The sequence below is a fragment of the Daphnia magna genome, linkage group LG4 (genome assembly GCF_020631705.1).
Source record: "Daphnia magna isolate NIES linkage group LG4, ASM2063170v1.1, whole genome shotgun sequence".
NCBI lineage: Eukaryota > Metazoa > Arthropoda > Branchiopoda > Diplostraca > Daphniidae > Daphnia > Daphnia magna.
Window position 1 is genome coordinate 9,577,584 of NC_059185.1, and position 22,271 is coordinate 9,599,854.

The 22,271-nt window shown below is 41.2% G+C and overlaps 4 protein-coding genes across 11 annotated transcripts; 2 read left to right on the forward strand and 2 right to left on the reverse strand.

Moving 5' to 3' along the window:
- Positions 1-116: 116 nt before the first annotated feature.
- On the forward strand, positions 117-2,826 carry LOC116920831 (arginine and glutamate-rich protein 1). 3 transcript variants are annotated; one of them, XM_032926971.2, is made up of 6 exons: positions 161-413; positions 654-822; positions 884-1,027; positions 1,095-1,320; positions 2,259-2,342; positions 2,411-2,826. In XM_032926971.2, the coding sequence occupies exons 2-6, from the start codon at positions 668-670 to the stop codon at positions 2,570-2,572; spliced, it is 771 nt and encodes a 256-aa protein (XP_032782862.1). In that variant the 5' UTR covers positions 161-413; positions 654-667; the 3' UTR covers positions 2,573-2,826. The 3 variants fall into 3 exon arrangements, with proteins under 3 accessions (XP_032782861.1, XP_032782860.1, XP_032782862.1); XM_032926970.2 differs by lacking the exons at positions 2,259-2,342; positions 2,411-2,826 and having other exon boundaries at positions 117-240; positions 1,095-1,714; XM_032926969.2 differs by lacking the exons at positions 2,259-2,342; positions 2,411-2,826 and having other exon boundaries at positions 158-413; positions 1,095-1,714.
- LOC116920830 (serine protease inhibitor 88Ea) lies at positions 2,756-6,151 on the reverse strand. 2 transcript variants are annotated; one of them, XM_032926967.2, is made up of 7 exons: positions 5,996-6,151; positions 4,912-5,056; positions 4,505-4,822; positions 3,827-4,120; positions 3,615-3,750; positions 3,329-3,549; positions 2,756-3,266 (listed from the first exon to the last, which is right to left on the reverse strand). In XM_032926967.2, the coding sequence occupies exons 2-7, from the start codon at positions 5,038-5,040 to the stop codon at positions 2,979-2,981; spliced, it is 1,386 nt and encodes a 461-aa protein (XP_032782858.2). In that variant the 5' UTR covers positions 5,041-5,056; positions 5,996-6,151; the 3' UTR covers positions 2,756-2,978. The 2 variants fall into 2 exon arrangements, with proteins under 2 accessions (XP_032782858.2, XP_032782859.2); XM_032926968.2 differs by lacking the exon at positions 5,996-6,151 and adding an exon at positions 5,302-5,503.
- Positions 6,152-7,713: 1,562 nt separating this feature from the next.
- Positions 7,714-11,965, forward strand: LOC116920832 (schwannomin-interacting protein 1). Of its 3 annotated transcripts, none has more exons than XM_045171919.1 (8): positions 7,714-7,874; positions 8,435-8,588; positions 8,705-8,802; positions 10,643-10,760; positions 10,833-11,167; positions 11,229-11,340; positions 11,408-11,507; positions 11,551-11,965. In XM_045171919.1, the coding sequence occupies exons 2-8, from the start codon at positions 8,501-8,503 to the stop codon at positions 11,585-11,587; spliced, it is 888 nt and encodes a 295-aa protein (XP_045027854.1). In that variant the 5' UTR covers positions 7,714-7,874; positions 8,435-8,500; the 3' UTR covers positions 11,588-11,965. The 3 variants fall into 3 exon arrangements, with proteins under 3 accessions (XP_045027854.1, XP_045027853.1, XP_045027855.1); XM_045171918.1 differs by having other exon boundaries at positions 11,565-11,965; XM_045171920.1 differs by lacking the exons at positions 7,714-7,874; positions 8,435-8,588; positions 8,705-8,802 and adding an exon at positions 9,583-9,902 and having other exon boundaries at positions 11,565-11,965.
- Positions 11,966-12,238: 273 nt separating this feature from the next.
- On the reverse strand, positions 12,239-18,889 carry LOC116920826 (flocculation protein FLO11). 3 transcript variants are annotated; one of them, XM_032926961.2, is made up of 11 exons: positions 18,145-18,889; positions 16,635-16,841; positions 16,064-16,243; positions 15,566-15,825; positions 15,100-15,479; positions 14,837-15,016; positions 14,559-14,753; positions 13,641-14,491; positions 13,331-13,558; positions 12,744-13,271; positions 12,239-12,686 (listed from the first exon to the last, which is right to left on the reverse strand). In XM_032926961.2, exons 1-11 carry the CDS (start codon positions 18,260-18,262, stop codon positions 12,481-12,483), a joined length of 3,333 nt encoding a protein of 1,110 aa, XP_032782852.1. In that variant the 5' UTR covers positions 18,263-18,889; the 3' UTR covers positions 12,239-12,480. The 3 variants fall into 3 exon arrangements, with proteins under 3 accessions (XP_032782852.1, XP_032782851.1, XP_032782853.1); XM_032926960.2 differs by having other exon boundaries at positions 15,566-15,828; XM_032926962.2 differs by lacking the exon at positions 16,064-16,243 and having other exon boundaries at positions 15,566-15,828.
- Between the last annotated feature and the right edge of the window lie 3,382 nt (positions 18,890-22,271).

Genomic DNA, 22,271 nt, shown 5'->3' on the forward strand with positions numbered 1-22,271 from the left:
AATTGGGAGACCAATTTAATAGACCAATTCAACAAATAGAAAGTATAATATACAGAAAAGACATAATTTTTCCTCTCCAGCCCCACTCTTTAGCCGTTTTCCTCTAGTAGTTCCAGCAGATGGCATTTCTGTCGCTGGATTACATTTCACTGCATTTCCTCAGTTATTCTTTTTGGTTTAGACGTGTGGTGTGCTGATGTTGAATTCACCGAAAAATATTTGTTACTTTTGTCAAAGAAGGTGTAGATTCCATATTTTTCTGAATAGTGACGAAAACTTTACCTGTTAGCGTGATTTTGAATGCCAAGTCGTAGTTCTAATTCCCTCTTTGCAAACTCACCCTGAAGAAGAACCATCTGCTTCACAGGCGTTTTCCTTTCAAGTTAAAAAGCTTCGTGTAAAAAAGACAAACGGTATAGTCTGAATTGCTAAATGAAAACTTACTGTATTACTTAACCATTCACTTGGTTGTGTGACCTGAACACATGAATGCAGTCTTTGTTTAAACGGTGACATCAGTAATGCTCACATCCTAGTTGTAGGAAAATAAAATTCATAATATTTCATTTTATTTTCTTCTTTTGAACCATGGTGCCAATCTCACAAGTATTTTGAATAGCAAGCAATAATATGCATTTTTTTTTCACTTTCAGAGCAAAAAACAAACATGACAAAATCAAGAAGCCGGAGTCGATCGAAGTCGCGTGACCGAGTCCGAAGAAGCAAACACAAAAGGCGTTCTAGATCTCGATCTCGATCGAGGAAAAACGAAAAACATCGAATGCCTACTGCTCGCAAGCAGTCATCAGAAAACAAATACAGGTTGAATAACCTTTCGTATGTGTAACGAATTCTTGATTTCTATGGTAAACTCTTATTGTAGGAAGAGGTCGAGGTCATCGTCTTCCTCCAATAGCGATTCTGATGCTGGTTCCAGGAGATCAAAACTTGGCCGAAGTAAACTCAGTGAAGTGGAGAGACTCGCTGAAATTGAACGCCAAAGAGCAGCGCAAAATGCAAGAGTCATGTAACACCCTACAAGCCATTTATTGGTTTTTAAATTAGGTTATTTTTATATTGCAAAAATATTTCAGGCGTCAAAAGGAACAGGAACAAAAGATAGTTGAAGAGGAAACTGTCAAAAGAATCGAGGAAATGGTGGCTCAACGAGTGGCGGAAGAATTGGAGAAGCGGAAGGACGAAATTGAAACCGAAGTCTTACGCCGCGTTGAGGAAGCCAAACAGATAATGGAACGCCAAATGCTGGAGGAGCTAGAAAGGCGGCGTAAAGAGAGGCTGGAAGAAGAAAACCGCCGCGAGGTATCGTATTTGGTTGGCTCCGGTTATCTCCCGTTCTCTTACGGGCAACGGAACGCTGAATTTGCAATCGACTTGTTATCTCTGCATGTGACGCAGCTCATTCGCGATACAGTTGCCACCTTTTTCCAAAGGTGGCGATGCCATTATTCGAAAAAGATGTTCCCAAAATTTAGCAATGTGCGTCAAGTGGTTATTGTAAATTCAGCCGTTTCCGCGGAATACGAAAAAGAAGAAAGTCTATCGGCTGCATTTCTCTCCCATCTTGCATCTTGTTCACAAATTTATAGCTCTTTTCTCCCGGCGTTCATACATGTCATTCCGCGCCGAATAGGAGCGGGCTGTCTTGTATAAATTTTTTCTATACAAGACGTTTCTGTTTTGCTAAACCTAAAAAGAAGATTTGCAGAGATTCGATTTTTTTGTTATCAAGTGATGAGAGAGAAATTGATCGGTTTGAGGCCCTTTTAAATGGTGGGTCATCATTTCGATCGATCGTCCGGAGTATGCTGACAGTGATATCTCTCCGCCGAGCAAGGTCAGTTGTTTTCTGGTACCGTGACCTCCAATGTCAATTCAAGGGTCATCATCAGGGTTGTGCAGGTAACAGCAAATCATCACCAAACAAACAAAAATTTGTTTTCCCCAATATCTCTCGACTATTTGACATTATCTTCATCGTTTGACATGATTGATTGTTCATTTCATTTTGTGCTTCACTCTTTATGTTATTTATAACGAAAAAAAGTACCATTTATCGTTGGTTACTTCGGCCACCATCACTACCCTACACCCCGTTTTTAATGGCGTGATTGGATGGGTATATGGTTCCGCTTGCCGTTAAACGTCTTCCTAAAGTATCGATTTTTTTAACCTTACCCAACGTCCCCTCCTATCCTGCCTCTCGTTCCCTTATGCACCCGGATACCCGTTTGAAACAGGAAGAGGAAAGGCGCAAACGCGAAGAGCTCGAAAGGATCGTCGAAGAGAATAACAAGAAAATTGAGGAAGCCCAGCGTAAACTCGTAAGTTTTTGGTCAACATGCCAACTAGTCGATTGATGTTATTTCTCTGTTTTCTATTGTTTAAACAGGCGGAGGAACGTTTGGCCATGGTGGAGCAATCGAGGAAAATGGAGGAGGATCGACAGAGGATGCAGCGTGAGCATGAGAAGCGAATGCGTGACGAACAGTACTTGATCTTGGGCAAAAAGAATGCACGACCCAAATTATCCTTCTCGCTTAGTAAACAATGAAAACGGATCACGGGTATCCAAACAACCAAAATCATTTTTTCTATTTCTTTTCGCTTCATGCTCTGCTGTACAAATTCTCGTTTTCGATAGCTCTATGATACCTTCATTTCAGTCGACTACCATCATAAATTGACCCGTTTTTTTTTTTAATCTTTCATGATATGTAGCTATTAGTACATGCTCTCATGTTGTGCTTTTTCTGTATTATCGTCACGTCGACTTTTTCATCAATATTACAGTAATGGTTAAACGAGTGGCATTACTTAATATTCGCGCAACATATTACACAATGATTTGACAAGAAAGTGGAAACGTTAGGGAAAAATAGTGTTAAATGCAACTACCCACCAGTGTGCAGCAGCAATAAATAAGAGGGTATTGATTACGCCTAAAGGGCGGTTTCAATCTACTTTGGATTTCTGTAGACTCCCATGAAAAGAATACTCTCAGAGAGGTTATCGTAGATAAAGAACATAAATGGACGATCGCAAATAAATTTCACTCCATTCAAGGGTCGGGCCATGCGGAAAGCGACCAGAGCCGTAGCAGCGGCTGCTTCAGAACCTTCTTCGTTCACTTCAATGAAGGCCTTGTGCGTGGCAGCATCAAATTTAAGTCCCGCAACGCCGTTAAAACCAGAAAAATCTGCTGCCAACGAGTCAAACATGTCTGTCAAACCCATCTTAACCAAAACCTGGTAAAACCAAATTGATTTAGACACACGTGATAACGGAAGTGACTGTGACCGTAACCTACATTACGAAGACTGAGGGTTTGTTCCATTCTAAATTTGGGAATACCCACATCTACGGAAACGGGGAAAGTGTTGGACATGGCGTTGCGCAAAGTATCCAATGTTAACCGGCTTATGGTTTCCTCCAGTCCATTGTTACCTTCGGGTAGCAATGCAAAGAAGCTGACGTCATCACCTAGGAAAGGCATTTCCAGCAAATTGGCTTGCAACTCTTCGACGGCAGCTATATGTTACAATCCACACGGTTAAAAATGGCGAGTGTTGTGCAACAATATAGATGACGTTTACCATGACGGAAGCGTCCTTTTTGGAACATCATATTGGCTACACCATCTTCTTTTTGGTTAATAGCGAACGAAGTAAGCCGAGTATTTGCCACTTTAAATTGAGAAGCCCACAGTCCCTTAAAATATGCGGCATTGACCTGTTTTTTTAAAGAAAATTTTTAAAAATTAATATAAAAAAGCCACACTTTATCTACTAATTAATGTAATTTTTACCAGTGCTACTCTAGTGTTTGAGTTGATGGTGTCGGACGTAACGAGATCTTGGATTTTGCCACGAGTAATATCTTCAACCCATCGATTGATGCGCAACCTAGCTTCTGCTGGTTGAAAAGCAAAATTTACCATTTCGATATCTTCGTTGAAAATGTCTTTGATGCACGGACGAACGTTTTCATCTTCATTAAAGTACAAACGATTCGCAACATCAAAGTCGTATTTGACTAGACCGGCAACGCGCATCAGCTGACGAGTGAATTTGACGAGCTTGTAAGCCTGTACGGTCCCAACCTGTCATGCAATTGAAAGAATATTTAACAATTACCTTCATAACGACACACACACACACACGAAGGTAGAATCTAGTCGTTCGTGAGGAAGTAGCTAGTCATGTGGTAATCAAGACTTTCTATACGATTTGTCATAGGCGGATAGTAAACGTCATCCACTCGGAGGTGCCATTGCTTTAAAACCCTACAACTTTAGCAGCAATAAATGTTACCCCCAAATTCTCGAGCTCTAACTTTCTCTTTAAGTTTCTCTACTTTCTCCATTTACGGAAAAAAACGAAAGCATGACTAAAATGACGCAAATGTACTAAAACAAACGGCCCGGTGAGCATCAACTCGAGATGTGGGCTACGAAAGATTGGGCAAACAAATGGCGACAGCTTACCTTGTCTGTGGTTTCAAATCCTAAAACGTTGGCTAGCTGTTGTTCTGTGCGATTGTTGGCGCCAAAATAGGCCAAGAGCAATGCAGAGTAAATACTTGTTGGTGAAAAGAAAATATTTTCACTGGTGCCCTTGTTTGATGGAGCCCCCGATTGGCTGGCGTTGAAAATCTTCTTGAAAATATCCAAACTAAACTGCATCTGGCCAGCAAAAAGGTCGGCGAGGGCTTTATCATCTTGATTGGCAGATCTGTTTCGCGTCGTGTTTGTTTCAGACACATTGCCAAAGTTAATTTGTGCTCGTTCCTTCAAGCATTCCTCCTTTATTAAGAATAAACATGTTTCATTTCATTAGAAAGATATTAGGGTAAACTATTTAAAGCAGGGATTATTATTAACTCAATATTTACCTGTGAAACTCTTTCACCAAGTGGAGCTGATCCTTTTCCAGACCCGACTGACGCGGCGAAACCATTAGATACAAACAGGGCTAAACAGGTTACGACTATGATACACCTTCCTTCCATCTTGAGGGTCATCAGATATACTAAAAATCTACAAACGTAAGAAAACATGTCACACAAATTCATACCATTCTTACACATTTATGGTTTCTCTGCTATATTAATGATTGTATTCTACATTGCCAGAGGGTATTACAGATACGGGCCTTCCAGACAACAAGCGGGAAACATTGGAAAGAAAACTTGTATTGACAATGGCTGCCCAAAATGAGGGCAGGTTGATGTGTCAGAAAAATGGGGAAATTGCAACACTTAGCATTTGAAAAGCAACCATACCGTTCAATTCGACTGACATCTGCTACAAGCAAGAGATTTTGGCGGGAATAAAAGAAATGGACGGACACATGTGAGAAAGGGATTGAATCAGCTCAACGAAAGAAACGAAATGACACTCTTTCTATCGCAATCCAGTAGCTACGCAACTTTTCTTTTTACCCAATAGTCCATCGAGTAGGACCTTTAAAAACTATTCTTGCAGTGCCATGCTGTTAATAGCGATAAACACCTTCGTTTATCAAGCTGAACGAGAGAAAACAAAGTGAAAGTAGGATCCTCCCACTAGAACTTTCACCTGTCATTCCCTCTGGGCATGTCTAGCCTTTCCCAGAAGAAAAAAAAACTAACAATTAAAATATTAAAAAAAAGCAAAGACAAAACTAATGCCACCCGTATCCATTTGGCAGGTATAGCTTGTGGACCTGCCTGATGGGGTAGGGACACTCCAAAATTGATGCACGAATCGAACATTTTTTCACAAAGCTTTTTTTTTAAACTTTTGTGTCGTAAATTAATGTGTTTCAGCTTAAACAACTAAAATGTTATTAATTGTTCAATTCTGAAAATCTAGTGATGGCTCCCTAGTGAAACAATTCACATTCTAGTTTTCAATGTGTGCAAGATTTGACAGCTATATCTTTAGTTGTTTCAATGTTTGGGGGTTTGCGTATTGTTGTACAAAACTTTGGCTTACCAAACGTGGATGTTGTTAAAAGACGTGGGCGCTACAGGTTTAAAGTTTTCTTTTTTTCGATATGCGTGCGATACAAGAGGTAATATAGACATCCACTCACTTCTACCTCTACTGAGACACTGTTGCTTTATTGCAGGTTGCCATGCGTACACCACCGCAAAGGAGAGGGAAAAAAACCCCAAACTGGGATTTTTTTTTTTTTTTTGAAACTCAAAGCGGAAAAAAAAACTGTATTTGTGTACGTATTACGTTTGGGTTTTGTGCAGCCTCGAGGCCACTTTCTCTTTTGCTGCTGTGACGTCATATCATTTATAATTCGTGGTACCTCCCATTACCTTCAGAAAATCTAAACCAAATTTACAAAAAAAACTCCACTAACGTCATTTAGTGCACTAGAAAAATTTGCATTTTCCAGAGAAAAACACCTGCAATTTTTTTTAAAGACAAAAATGGAAAAAATAAATAAAATAAAGTCGCTTTGCAGAACAAGGTTAACCGTTGTTGTACATGGCTTTCGATGAGTGATTTGAATTTTGAAGGTTAAATCGTATGAAACAGGAGGGTGGAGATAGATTTGAAAGGTCCATCATCACAAATACAGAGACAAAACATTTACCTAGCCTTGCCATTTTTTTAGCCTGCAAGATTATAAAAGTCCATATATGCATTTTGATCAGCAGACCCTGTTGTGTTAAGCCATTTCCGTTTTGTTTAGACTATCGTTAGTATCTGCAAAGGAAATATAAAGCCACGTTGTAAGATAACATTTTTTACAATTTCAGGACAACTATGGTCGAAATAGCCGATTTTCCAAACAGGAAAACTTTTCCTAACTAACTATTATTGTCAGTTTCTATTCTTTCACAACAATTTTTTTTTTTTACCATACCAGTGAACAACAAAGTTTTGGCAAACATGGGTGCGCATAGAAAACCTTATGGGCCGTTTCCGGCCAAAGCGGAAACTCTGTGGCCTTGATTTTGCCCTGGTGGTTTGGATTACACTTTTGGGCAGGTGATACTGGTTGGGAATTACCAATTGCTGCGCAATCGGGGACTGCGGTAGCTGTTGTGTGTAGACTTTGTGTCTTTAGGAATGCGGAGATGCGTCCCAGCATGACAACAAATACCGAAATACGTTTTTGTCCGTGTGGGAACAGAGACAACCGGAACTAGTAAGAGGAATAATATCCATACAAAATATGCATCTATACGTATAAAGGTTAGAATTATGATTCGAAATTTGCATGTTTGGAGCATGATGGTGCGCAGAGCGCGAGGGTTTTTCGTCCTTAGACATCTTTTTCGCTTAAACATACCTTACTAGAGTGCTGTTGTTCAGAAATGTTATTGAAAGAAATTTACAACATATGCACCGGCTGTCTAGTCCAGAGATGGTCTAGCTAACAATGAAACCATTTGCCATTATTTCATTTCTTTATTGTGATCGATTTTATTTGAGATCCCCTGTGGCTCAAATTAACGTCAGAAATGTTGAACTGTTGTTTTTTTTCTAAAATGAAAAGAGTTTAACTTCTTTAATGGTGCTTTGGAAGATTTCAGTTGTAGTTTAACTTCTTGTTGTCCAAGTGGTAACTGAGTGTGTGATTCTGAATATCTATTCAAAAAACGTGGTGGCAGCAAACTTAGCAGCACATAAACCTTACCTTGGAAATAAGGCGCCAAATTCTTTTTTTGTCAGCCACCTAGTAGCTATTTCTGATACTGGGTAGTAAGCCAATCGAGTCAACAGTGCAGTACCTGCACCTATCTCACATCGCATTGCGACCCATACAAAGTGAACTTTGACAAGGAAGGTTACATTTTGTTTATAAGATTTTTTATTTTTTTTCTGCAATATGTGATTCCATCTTAACTAGGTAAGAAGCATTTCCTAAACCAAACCTATTGTTTTATGTACACAATTGCAAATTTCGGCAAGAATTGATTGTTGACGCAAAAGCCTCTCCTCACTCGAATCTATTTATGGATATTATTGGATCCGATCATCCAAAACAATAAAGCAGAAGTTGCCTGATGCGAACAGATAAATTTATGTTTATAAGTTACTAAAGCAATGAAATTACAGATATTTTTAGATACTTCTTTAAAAATTAACCAGAAAAACATGGCCATGTACAAATACTTTCTGCAGATCAGTACATTCAGTTACGTCTTCAACACCCATGATTGTAAAAATTCCATTGCTGTCCAGTTAAATCCCAAGTTTTGTGTTACTTGAACTCATGCTAATTCAATACTAAATAATGATTTATTTTTGACAGTTATATTTGAGTTTGATATTGGTTAAGAACTATGAATTTTACTTGGTGTCTGATAGTTACCTTTCTCGAAAAACTATTTAGATATCTTAAAATGATTGCTGAACAATAACAAACAACCTTCAGGTTCAAATGACTTTTTTAAATTCGTTTTTAAGGAAAAAGTCAACAAACCTTGAAGCACCAGACTGTCAATCTAACAAGATCCATTACCAGGAAGAGGCATGAAGGAACGTGAATCTATGAGCAATTACTCAAAATCAGTTTCTCAACCCAAGGAGTGTAAGGGGGAACTAGTTGGTGAGGTTGGAGGTAACTAATCTACACATATATTGTGATTCTACAAACACTGTGAAGAATATTATTTGAAACAATATGCTTTTTTGTACCTATGGTGTCTACATAAATACAAATGTGTATTCTTACAGGGGGCTTTGATGTATACAACGTGGAAACTGCTTTGCCCAAAATCGAGTGGGAAACGGTGGAGGCGAATTTGCGGGCAGCAAGCGACGAAGAAAAACGGGTATGTATAAGCCGTTTAATCGTAGCATCTGATGAAACTTCCGAAGTTGAGAAGTTAGAAAATTGTGCGGGTTAAACAATCTGGCCACTGTTGATTAGGATCTTTGTTGATAGTGATGATGAGGGATTGCTTGTTATAGAATTACATCTTTACCATCTATGGCCCCTCTTATTCCGTATTGCATTTCGTTTGATGAAGTTATGCAAACGGTAAATTTTGAAAGCCTCTGTGTCCAACATACGAGTTCGTGCGTGAACCGAAACAAGTGCACGATCAGTGGAAATTAATGCGCCAAAAACTGGATCAGTAAAATATCTTTGCTCGACTACCTTATTAATTGGTTGCAATTACTTGTTTTTGAATCGAATAGCTGTGGTAACAAGAAACATTTCCCTCGTTATTTCGCCCTTGATCCATCACGATTTTTAGGAACATTTCTAGAAAAATACTACGTATAATTTTTTAAATAATAAACCTAAAATTTTACCGAAAGGAATTCGATATAGAAACCAACATTCCGTTGCTAAAGGGGGAAAAAGATGGAAGAAAGTGGACTCTAAAGAAATCGCATGCGTTTTACCAGCAACGTAGATATGCTTGACTGACGAAGTGTTAACCACAGCAGTTCGACTTAGTACATAGCTAATCCCCATCCCTTAGGCTATTTTACGTATGCCCGCCTTAGTTCTTGTAGCCACAATTCGAGTCGCCCCTGCTTTCCTTCTGTGAATTCATCGCCCCGATCCGAAAGTTGGTTTTCTGTTCACATAGGATAGGTACTTTATTCAGTTACAGTTAGAAAACGGAAGAAGTTGGAGTCGTTTGCAAACAGTGGTGATGAACTTAAACTAGTAAAAATATTCTTCGCTCGATTTGAAACTTCTTTGTGTCGTCACTCTTGTTTACGATCAAAATTGCACCTGTGCAAGTTTCGGAATTCGCCGTTTGTCATAAAACATTCGTTTAGCCTAAGAAGAGCAATGGGTAATCCAAGATATGACCCATTCCGTCGCCATTACAAGAAAGACACTCGTTTCCTGCTTGATCTCTACACTCTCACTTACGACTCGGGAGAAAGTCTGTGCGCAGGGGACAGCAAGGTCGGTCAGAATTTAGATAAAGTAAGTTATTCACGAAAATGCTTGGAACGATATTTCAATGTGCCTTTAGCCTTTTTTTTTTAGGACAAATAGTTTTTTTTTGGCACCATCGGTAGTGTATGAAATATTGTCTTATGGTAGTTGGAAGCGTCAATAAATGCAAGGTGTCCAGGAATTTTAATGAATGTTGATAAAATTTATCTAGTGCAACAATTCATGTTTCACCGTTTGTTGCGCACAACGGTCACTGCGTCGAAATATATTATTTATGTTTTCATTGGACCAACAAGCCATGCGCTTTATTGTTCGAAAAGTTATGCTCTAAATATTGTCAACGTACTCTTCCGATAACTAGAGCCGTCTCCTAATGCTGATCCTTGTTATGCTAATATTGCGTTAGATTAAAGGAATTTAATTTAAATGAGGGACTAGGAAATATTTTTGGTTCCTGTCTCCAAACCCGGATGTGAGAATCACTGTAGAGCTTTCTCTTCAACCAGAATGTACCAGTTATGGCGAGACAATTGCTCCTAAGGCCTGAGATTGTAATCGCACCCAATTTTTGCGGTTTTCTTACAATTCTCAAACTTTCTGTCGATTCGTCTTTGGATATAGTTCATCCCTGAGGGGTACAGCTCTAATATGTCGGCCTTTAATCTAACTAGGCTAAGCATCAATAAATAGACAACCATGTGGCGCGCGTTCGTTGCTAAAATTGTGATTTTTTCTTTTCATTACAGAAGCGGAATGACCGAGAAGAAATCAGAAGGCGCTTGGCTATGGGTGTTGAGGCTGAAGATGGTCAAGAACCGGATAAAATAGGCAAGAAGCCTAGTTTGCAGTCCCGACTGCAGAGCGGTGAGAACGAAAAGCCCCCCCCCCTTTTTTCTAAACCAGATAATCAATCCAGTTTTCCTCATTATTTATTAGGGATGAATCTCCAAATTTGCTTCATGAATGAGACGGCTGACGGCTCAGAAATTGAAAACCAAAGAGAACTACTCGATCATTTGAAACTGGGCTCTCCGCAGAATGACGTTAAAAATCCATATGTTAGCCTACCGAACGTAACGAGCTTTAAGCAACCGAAACTGCAACAGGAGTTGGCTGAACTGGACTTCTTCTCGCAGCAAGCCAAGCTTCAAATGGAAGCACGGACTGCCCTGGCCCAAGCCAAAGAATTGGCGCGTGTCCAAATGCAAGTAGAGCGTCAACAAAGAAAACATACTCGGATAAGCGATCTTGTCAGGCAGAGTTTAGAGAAGGTAATAGCATTCTGCCCTTTCGAGCAAAGCATTTGATTTCATGGTAACCGATTTTGCACAGTTGGGCATTCCATTTCCATGGGATTGCCGCCGTCTAAGTCGTCAAATTTTGACCGAGCTTAATATCGCTCAATTACAAGTTATCGTAAACGATCTGCACACTCAAATAGAAGGTATGTTACCCCCCTTAAAATAAAAATGAGAAGAGATAACGTTTGAATAATCGTAATGTTATTCAAGGATTGAACGAAGAACTCGTTCAACTTTTGCTGAAAAGAGATGATTGCCATATGGAACAAGACTCTATGTTGGTGGACATTGAAGATCTAACACGTTTTCTGTAAGAAATTCGTTTTCGTTAATGAATGCAACCATCAATTTAGTTCCCATTTAACAGGACAGCAAAACAAACTGCCTTAGATGCATCTAGTCGGATCGCAGGGCCTGTTTCCCTGCCAGTGCATGCAGTCCAAATGAATTCGCCGTCCCCGTAAAACATCGGACATTTCGTTTCTCTGGTCGATGTATTCGCTTTATAATGGCAATCAAAACACCTCCCCTTTTTAATTCTCATCCCACTTGAAATCTAATGATAAGCTTTGTCATCATCACTGCGTATTTTCTCTTGCTTTTTAGTATGTTTTTCTGGTATTTGTTGCGACAGTATTTCAACCACCCAGTGAATGGCCAGTGAAATACGTCGATTACATTTAGAATTTTCTTTTGATCAGTGTACAAAAAATAGCTTTTCCACAATTTTGCCGCATTACATAGCTTCAATAAAGTTTCTGTCGAGGAGTTTGTTATTTCTTGTTCGACAATAATTTTTAAGATAACTCGTTATCTTTGCTGCTTTCCCTTATAAATACATGCGGCAAAAACAGCAGCAGTGATGGGGGTAATTTCAAGTTTTGATTTCTCCAAGTATGATTGATGAGCCCCATGTTGTGAATCGTTACTGGCTCTCCCGTGCTTCACTGGGCAATCAAAATCCGGTTTTTTAGCACACACATGCGATACTTCAGATTATTGAAAGAAATTGGTACACCTGATTCGAATAAAAGAATAAGGTCATGTTTTTTCGCAAGGGTTTATTGCTTGCTTTAGTCGGCAGTTGAACGAGCGCTAGACACAATTAACAAACAGTGGGTAAAGTGTTGACACACCTTGGCGAGATATTTACAATTTGTGATTAAAAAATCGACTGGTAGTTGCACCTAATACCATCAGCTGATATGACGATGCCTCTTTTTACTCACTATTTACAAACTAACAGTAAATTTTTACTAACGATTCCCCAAGAAAAGAGATGATCAAGGAGATTGCAACATTTTCAGGGTGGATTGAAGATCGTTGATGGATTGCAAGGTAGATGTATCCTCCTCTTTGCATCGTCGTTGCACCTCCACTGAAGAGCTCAGTGCCAGACATAATTTGCTCAATGTAGCCTGGCCTTCAGCCAATTGGACGTGCAATCGCTCGCAATGCTCTCGAAGAAATTTTGTTTCCACTAGCAAATCTAGAAATGACACTAATGAATACGTCATCCTCACGTGTACTTAAAAATCTTAATTACCTTGCTGATGAGCCATGTACAGAACCATAATAGAATCTGTACCTGGCCAACGCGTGGGCAGTTCTCCGTCGCTATTTTCATTTGAAGATCCTTCGTCAGATTTCGTAGAATCTGATGTATTCTCCTTGATGGATGACGATGTCAAGGTTCGTGCCATCGTCGGCTTAAGGTGACGCAACCAGAAGGCGACTTCTGAAGTCAATTTTGACACCTCATTCGATCGTTCCGTCGTTTTGCAACCGGCATCTGACAATTCCAACTTGGCTAAATTGGCCACGCTTATCAATGGTTTGCTTAACGTGGTTGGCGGCTGTAAGGGAAGAATTGGCACTGATTTCATTTCTCCAGTTTCTCCTATCGTCCGATCAATCGCTTGATCACTCGTTTTCCCATTCATCGGCGGAGGCATGGAGCCGAAATTTTGTGGCCGGAAAGTATCACTCCACAATCTCTTTCGGACATTTTGTTTTTGACCAAAATGGCGTTTCATCCTGTCGGCTACCACCATGCTCCACGACTTTTCAACACCTATGGAGAAAAGAATTGTCAAATTCAATAACAAAACAGCTGTGACTGGCAAAACGTACTTTCTGCTGTTTGTGAATCGGTTGGATAAAGATGCAGGTTGGCAGCAAAATTCCTGATGGCTGGGTCCTTGACTTGCGATTCGACGATGGGCCGTACCAACGTAGCCGCGAAACGCGTCCGCTGCCTTAAGAGACTGGTAGCGCTGTCTTCGTCTTCGGTGTCTATGGGTGGAGGCGTCGGTTCACGTAAGATGTTTTGCCGCCGGATGCATTTGACCAGTTCAAACTCTGGAAAAAGTAAATTATGAGATTGCCATTTTACTTTATAATATATTTAAAAAAAAAACTGGATATGTAAAAGATAATCTACCGCTACGTTTCTTCGGTGTAATGAGCCCAAACATGTGGAGGAAATGATGTTGTTCTTCGGAGACTCCGGCCGGGATTGGATAATTTTTTAGGCACTGCTCGACGCTCAAAGATGCTAAACATTCGGATGCTCCGAGTCCCATTTCGTCTTCTAGATCATCATCGATTTCTTCTTCTCCGGGATCGCTGCTTTGACGTTTTCTGTTCCATCGCTCCACTCGAATATCAAGTAAACTTCGCACAGGCGATTCTTCTGATTGTGTTTTACTATGGGAAATTTCCACGTTGTTTACTTTCAACGGGCTAATACAACCCACAGATGTGTCCGACAGATCGAGTGGAACTGTCACTTCTTCTTCTAATTTTGTAGGTTCTTCTTCAGGCGGAGCCGGTGATAAGGTACGTTGTTTCAAGGCAGCCATTGCCTCTAGGGCATCCCGTGAAAATTCCGTAGTTCGTTTCTCCTCTTCCGTGGGCGGATTAGGACTTATGGAGGCCTCTGGTGCTGACGATACTTCAGCTGCGTTGCTACAGCTTTCTGCCATCACTGGATAAGATGCGTAAAGAGGAGATACGGTGTGAACTTTGACTCCTCGGTCGGAAGAGGACTCGTTAGGTAGTTGGACTGTAGCGTTTCTGTTGGATTCATTATCTCTTTCAGATCTCCGCTTTTCTCGTTGGCGCTCGCGCTCCCTGCGATCCTGATTGGTCGTGTTGTTTTCTCTTGGAGTTACAGTCGCCAGCGGTCGGTTGGAAACAACGTTCTCTTGTGATTTATTGGCGGCTGCTGCTGCAGCGAATTCTTCTTCTCGGATCCGTTCTTTAACACGTTGTTCTTCCTCTAATTTCATCCTGAAAGTTGAATTAAGTTAGAAAAATCGTTTTTGTTAAATTGTAATGGCAACAAAATATATGGAACCTGTTTATATCCATGCCATTGTTCATGAGGCCCAAATCAGGGTGGAGCAGGTTCGGAGATGGATAGCGAAAATTAAGGTAGGAAGGAAAACCTAGCGATGGTGGATACGACGGAATGGCTGAAGATAGAGCTGAGCTGGATGTTCCAGGCCTTAAGAGACCGTATCGTTCCATGTACAACTGTTCTTCCAGTGATCTATGGTACAAAGGAAAATATGTATAAATCCATGGATCCATCGGAATTGCTTAGTGGAAGAGAACTAGGCGGGTCGAACTGACCGGTAGGAAGCGAAAGGATGCGAGTACATGCTTGGATGCAAGCTGGAATGATCTAAAGGCCCAGAAGAAGCAATGGCATATGGATTGAAGCCGGAATTACGAGCTGCTAATAAGTAATCTTCTTGATTCTGGGAGAGTAGGGTGGAAGGCGCTCTGGATGCCGGAAGCTGGCTCAATAGACTAAAAAAAAAAAAACACGAAATTCATTTCTTTTTTTTTTCTCTCTGATTCCTGGTCACATAGTTTTAGAAGATTCCAATTACCTTTCATGGTAGGAATTATTGATGCTCATTGGTACACTACGACTTTCTTCCGGGCGAAAATGCGTGGTGGCAGCAGCCGAGGCTGATTGCTGCATAGATGAACGTAGTCCACCGTAAAATAGGTCGTCGGGCCTTGACGTTGGAAATGGGGTGTAAGGAGGCATCGGATGACTAAATCCAGGGATTTCAGATGTGCGAGCGTAGTCGTTGTTTGATGAGGCCTGTGAACTGCTGGTAGCCATCATTGGCGGAGCAGTAAACGGGCTGGCATTTCCCACCATTGGAGGAAGGCCGTGCAATCCAGCCAAACCCGTACTCAATCCGCCGTTAAACCCGCCGCTAGATGGCACTGTATGGCATAACATTGCCCGATCGTAAGCCTTCATAGATAGACGATTTTCGTTACTTCTGATAATGCACACAACTAGAATGCGATATTATATAGTTGCATAGAGTAAACACGCACTTTTCTCGGATCCTGATACTGCAGATTGGATAGGCTAAGAGTTGGAGCAATCGTGACGACTGGAGGAGAACGAGATCTGGTCGTGACGATGGTATGTGGATGATCATCTCTTCGACTTTTGGTGTGGCCGGAATCCCTTTTCGGTGTTGAACGGTAATGAAAAGACGGACTGGGAGATTTAGATACTGTGTCGCCATTGTAGGTGTGGGCATATCCATGTGTTCCTCCGCCGTAGTTGGATCGGTTAGGACTGCTTTCGGCTTCTAGTTTGAATAAATAATTTTCGATTTTTGATTGGATGCAACGCTAATGGGGTACCAGACTCTGGTGGATGTGAATTTCTACGACTAACAAGCGGTAAACCAAGAAAAGAGAGAACAGAGAGAAATAGAGAGAGAGAACGCATGAGGAGGAACAACCACATTATCTGTGACAATCGTCGCTAGGGAGGTCCGAAAAAACAAAAAAAAAACATCGACGGAAGAAGAGCAAGATCACCTTGATCGACATGAATGGTTGACTGCGTCGGTCCGCCGGCCTGTTTGGCCAAATGACGTAAGGCGGCCGCAAAACTGCTACTACTGCTGTTGCTACTGCTACTGCTCGAATTGCTATTGTTACTCGAGCCACCGTTGTGTTGATGGCGTGCCGACGTTCCGCTTGATGGAGGAGACACCACTGTAACCCCAGCCAACCAAAAAAACCCAAAAACACCAAAAAAGAAGCCAAGAACATATATATGTATATCCTTTATATTGTGTAAATGAACAGAGAGGGAAAACGAGAAGAGGAAAAACACGGAAAGCCAGAGAGAGAGAGGGGGGTGATGTAACACGTATGCAAATATCACCAGTGGACAGGTGCTATCCACTTTGCCATTTTGTCGCAATTCTGTTTTGTTTTTTGATTGGCCAATGTTTCAAGCTGTGGCAATAGTGTTGCTAATAATAGCATAACTAGTGATTGGGGGCGATGAACGGTAATCATTGTTTCTCTCTTTCTTCATCTTTCTCTTGTCTTGGAATTCTTATTTTTTTAATTTACATCTGAGAATGAAGATGTAACGAACCTGTCGATGAACCAGGTGGGACCCGATGTAGATGAGGCGACGATTGAGGTACGGGCGGATGCAACGCCGAGGGCTGCACAGTTGCCGTACTCCTCATCATCAAACTAGAAGTGGTACAACTGGTCGATCTGTGATAGTTGCCATTGAGTCCTGATGGAGGCACCAAAGGCGAAGAATGTGGGGAGGGCGGAATTTTCAGTGGTAAACCTGAAATTTTAAGAAAGAAAAAGAATTTTTTTATGCATTTGGTGGGTTTCTTGACGACCAATGGCTTCTACCATTTTTGATAGATGTCTGTACACAATTATCAATAATATGCCGGAACACGACGTAACCATCAAAAGACTTGAAGACAACAACAAAAATGAATCAGATTTCCCAGCGATCGTGACAAGACACAACTCCATCTCGATTTTTTAGAAAGTTTCAAGAGTGGGGTTCCATCATTAGGGTTGTTTTTTAATGCATTCTACTCGAACCATGAAGGATAGGGAACATGTGCAAACCAGGCGAGATTTTCTAGCCGGAAGAAGGCGGAGTGGCTTAAGTAGATAAACGGGAAAGAAAAAAACAAAAGAACGTGCTTCGTCGGTTGCGGAATCAGCGCTTCAGATTTCATCCACGCCAGTGTAAAAATTTAAAAAAATAAAAAAAGGCCATCGCTTCCGGCTATACCTTCGCGCTGCACAACCTTCCTTTTTTTTCTTCTCCACTTTAGATGTCTATAGATGCCACCATTAATCGGAATCAAATTGAAAAGGCGACGTAAAGTCTGCCGCAAATGAGGACTGCATCATTATGCAAAACGTGACTAATGGTCGATACTGTATCTAGGAAACAAATCTACCAACTCAGACCTCTTCTTGCAGAAGATATAGCCTAAGGGCTATTGGGGGGGGGGGATGGCTACAATAACATAAGGGCGCTCACAGGGCTTCATCAACACACGCAAGAGAAACCGACAACAAAACAGCAGGCAGCTGCCTCCTTCACCTGCCGTCTCGGCCAAGAGGAAGAAGTTCTTTTTATTTCCTTTTTTTATGAGATTTGTTTTAACGTTCGTTTTTTTTTTTTTAAATCGTCAGAAACTCCCCTCCCCCTTTTTTTACAACAAAAATGACAGAGGATGGTAACCATGCCGTGTGCATCATTTCCAGATGGCGACACGTTCGTAGGATTAACACGACCCCTAGATGGAACATACTACAGAGTCGCTCACATACACAAACGTTTCCATGAAGAAGGAACAGAAAGAAAAGAAGAAGAAGAAAAAAAAAAGGCATAATAATAAGAGGGGAGGCAGATGTCGGCTTGGGAGCACTTTTCCACACGTAATGGCCTCCTTCTTTTTGGGGTTTCATGCAAGAAGCGTGTGACGTCATAACAGAAAGAGGGTTCAAAAGGTCGTGACTTGAAAGGTGAAAAAGGTTTCGTGCTTTCCTTCTTTTCTATCTGACAATGGCGCCAGGATTATCACCAATAAAACATTTGTTTTCCATTAATGACAGACCTGGGTAATAGAAGATGGGCGTCGGCGTCAAACTGTGCGGTGGAGCCGGAGGGTAAAGCAATCCGGATGAAGAAGATGATGAGGGAGAAACGACCGTTCGGCCGATCCGGAAGTCCATCCTGATATTTTCTTTATTTTCCTGTGTGTGTATATGTGTGTATGTGTGTATGTGTATAACCTCGTTCACCAGCCCATGGCACCTTTACCCGAGAGACCGGTAATAACAGGCCGGGCGGGTCTGATGCGTCGTCAGATCAGAGGGCGTTGGCGTCGTAGAGTAGTAGGCGCGGCGGAGGAGGTTATAGCCGAAAATTTCATTAGGTCACCGAAGTAAGTCCTTTCTCTGTGGCTCCCTTATCTCAAAGAGTCCCAGAGAGATCGTTAGAAGCCATCGCCATAGACACACCGAGTGGCTCCGCCCGCCCGACGACGCCACCCACCGATCGATCGATTCGGCCCACAAAAAGCCAACGTGCAAAGAGGAAACAATCCAATGGTCACTCACACAATCTTTGCTTCACTTTCCAGATGCAAGTTGTCGATTAAGCCACACAACTAGACTGATCACACACTCAGCCGAGGAAGGTGACGAATCTCGATAAACAGTGATGGCGTCCAAAGCAGCCCCAGCCGACGCAAAAAAACAACTCCAAGAAAAAAGAAAAACACAGGCAACGGTGGCACACCCAACAAACGTGGACGTACACGTCCGTTTGGCTTGCGAGTCCACTCGCTTCTGAATTCTGAAGGGTTGGGAATTGGGATTGGGAAAGTTTTTTTCTCCCGAAAACCCCAAAAGTGATGGCGCTGTTGCCTTTAGTGCTGCCACCCAGTGTCATTCTACAGAAAGATCGACCGCCCGTGAAGTATCAAGAAAGAACGAAGAGGGCTGAGGCCTGAGGGGCATCGTATGGGTCGATGCTCCATTCTCCCGCTCTTTTTTTCTTTTCGCCTGGTCACGCACACGAGCGATTAAATCCCATTTTAGGTTTTTTTTTCATTTAATTTTTTTAAAAAATCCATTCAGCTTACTTGAGGAGATGCATTTGACTCTAACTCTAAGCACCACTAGTAAATTTACAGGCCTTCAAAAGTAGAAGAGACTTGTCTATTGGGCATCATTCACCGGCTGTGTCGTTGCCCTCTAGGCATTTCCCACCCTATAGCTTCTCTCTTTTCATATTCAGTTAATATGCACATCTTTTTCACTACCTGAGACACTCATGAAAAAAGTAAACCCACGACGGAAAACCTATACCACAAAGTACGATTTCAACACTGTCGCGTACACGAAAATTACGGTGTCACATCTGAAATCAATCTGATCTGATGACCCGGGGTGAAATGTTGCGTACGTCACGAATAAAACTATATTGTTGTTAGTTAGCACTACAATGTCGCATGTACTAGGGGCCCACGTCAGAAGGAAGGACAGCGGACGCCATTTCCACACAAAACGGAAATCATTGCTCTTCCGGAAAAGACACAGGCGAGTAATCAAGTAGAGCAAGAGTTATATGATGGGCAAACAGTTGTTTAAGAAACGTTCAAACTGGACGAACTAGTGTCAAGTTAAACGTCATCTAGCGGTAGTAAAGACCTTGAAACAAACAAATTAAAAAAAAAGCCCATTGGATTTTAATTATAATAAGTATCTTAATTCCGAAAGGCAGCCTGTACGATAAGACAAAAAAACGGAAAATACCCACATCTTAAGCATGCAAAAAAAGATGAATTTGTAGAATAAAAAGCTCATTTTTAGTTTTGCAAATTGTCACGCAAATTTTCCGGAATTAACCATTAGGGCTTGTTTCTTATTGCAACCCGAGTCCGCAATATTTTATTACCCAAATAACATCCGCTTACCTCAAAGTCGCCAAAATATAACTCGTTAAGCAGGTATTAGGTGTCGAGGGTAGCCAAATTCTATCCCACCCCGTGAGGCCAATAAGACAAAAAGGGCGAAGACTGCCATCGGCGTCAGAATCGAACTCGTTGTAAAATAAATAACAATATTGAGGCAGAAATAAAAAAAAACAAAAAATAAAAATAGTAGAAACGGATATGTTTTTTCGCATGCAAACAATCAAATAAATATCATCGTTCTATTTTCGAACCTGTTAAATGACAGAAATCTGTCTCTTAAGGCTACAATCTAGTAGAGCGAACATTATTGAATTAACGCGGTGTTTCACGTTTACACGTGTTTCTATTGTCTACAGAATGGTCACAAAAGTGCGTAGTGCACAGGTGGCAAAACCAGTTTTAAAAACGTGATTCTTCCAGAGTTCCATCGAATAACAGTTGCGGATGAATCAAGGAAATTAGAACACGAAGGATTTAAACAGGAAATGAATCGATTTTCAACATTTTCAACGCCAAAATCCCCATACGCTGGGATATAGATGATTATACTATTATGAAAATATTACTATATATTCAACTTTTGTCTGATTTTAAATAGAAGTCAAAAACAGACTATCTTTAGCATAGCCTGAATGAGCCAAACCATTTTCGCGCTCACGCGCACTACGACGTACGCGGTCTCACGCGTATTAACGACTACCGCCTATTTCGAGAAACAAATCACAAAGTCTTAGTATTAGGATTAATCAGTATATATTATTCACTTTTATCATCCATGAAATATTTTAAAGATTTTACAAAGTAAATATAATTATATTAAGAAGCGAGCTTTAAAAAAAAATGTTTCCTGAGGAAGGAAAGAAACATGAAGCCAAAAAATTGCCGTAGAAGAGGCGATCATGTCAGGGGGACAGCATGTCTTATCGGCGGTCTTATTCGCCCCCTCCCTCCCGTCTATAGAAAACGAGAAAGTGGGACAAGTTCGTTAAATTATTTCTTTTCATGTCCTAGAAGTTGATGATTTGAGGAAAGAACGCCCACACAACCCCGATCTACCAACTGCCATTTTGCCGCGAATGCAAAGCAACAATCAAGCGATTCAAGCGACGAAACAGTCCTAGTTGACAAGAAGGAGAAGAACAAAAGGGTCAATCACACGGTAACGCCTTGGCACGATGACGAGACGAGTATGGCCATATAATAAAAAATGGGCAAGCAGAGGAGAAGAAATAACGAAAACAACGAAAAAGCCGGGGTGGGGAGGTTATTTGCGCCTGCGTTACTTGTCTCTTTCCGTCAACATCGACACCCGTTCCGTGCGATTCTCAGCATGCGTGCTAATAATACCGTCAGCAACCGGAAGTTATTTCAAGACCGTATAGCACAAACACGTAATGCCATTGATTTTCTACTAATCGAAAAAAAGTAATCCAAGAAGGAAAATAGTTCGGTTGCGTGACTAACTATTAGCATGCAACACGTCCTCGGACGACAGGAACCAACGAAACGTTCGTAAACTTAACATTGGATTAGACGTAGCCCATATCTCCACTTGTCGTCGACAATGTGCCAAGCTTCTACGGGGCGCAAAAAAACAACAAACGATTGCCATTCCCTCTTCTGGTGACTGGTTGGTTAAAATCACCATGGCTGCACACCCTAAACATGTTCACATAATCCGTCACGCCCGGCGAGTCCTTCGCAAAAGCAAGCGCCAGGACGATGAAGTCATTTTATAGATTTTAAACTTACTGAAACAATACACGTCTACCATTTTTCTTCTTGTCGGGCTTAGTGATCTTGTTTAATTTCTCCGATTTGTATGAACAGACAGCCGGTATCTTTACATAAAATCTTCTGAAGCATGGTCTTCACCTTTACTCGCCGCGACGGACGACACAAAAAGGAAGAAAGGGACGTTAAAACGCAGTGTCTGTTTACATTAAAACAAAGCTTTTCTGCCGGCAGTTAAAAAAAGACAAAGTACAACATTCACATATAAACAGCTCAGCTGCAACTTTGGGTTGGTTGAAATCTCGATTGGAAAAAAACAAAATCATGTCACACCGTAAAAAATCTTAACACTGGGAGCAAACGGGTAAGTTACATGCTTGCAGTAAAACCGTCTCTAAAACTTAGCCAGCAGGCGCTTCCGGAAGTCCTATGGTCGTGCTCACGGGGAAACGTTCCCTGTTAGAAGTAATACTGAAGAATAAACCAGTCAATCAAACAAACAAAAATGCAACATCGAACACCGTGGG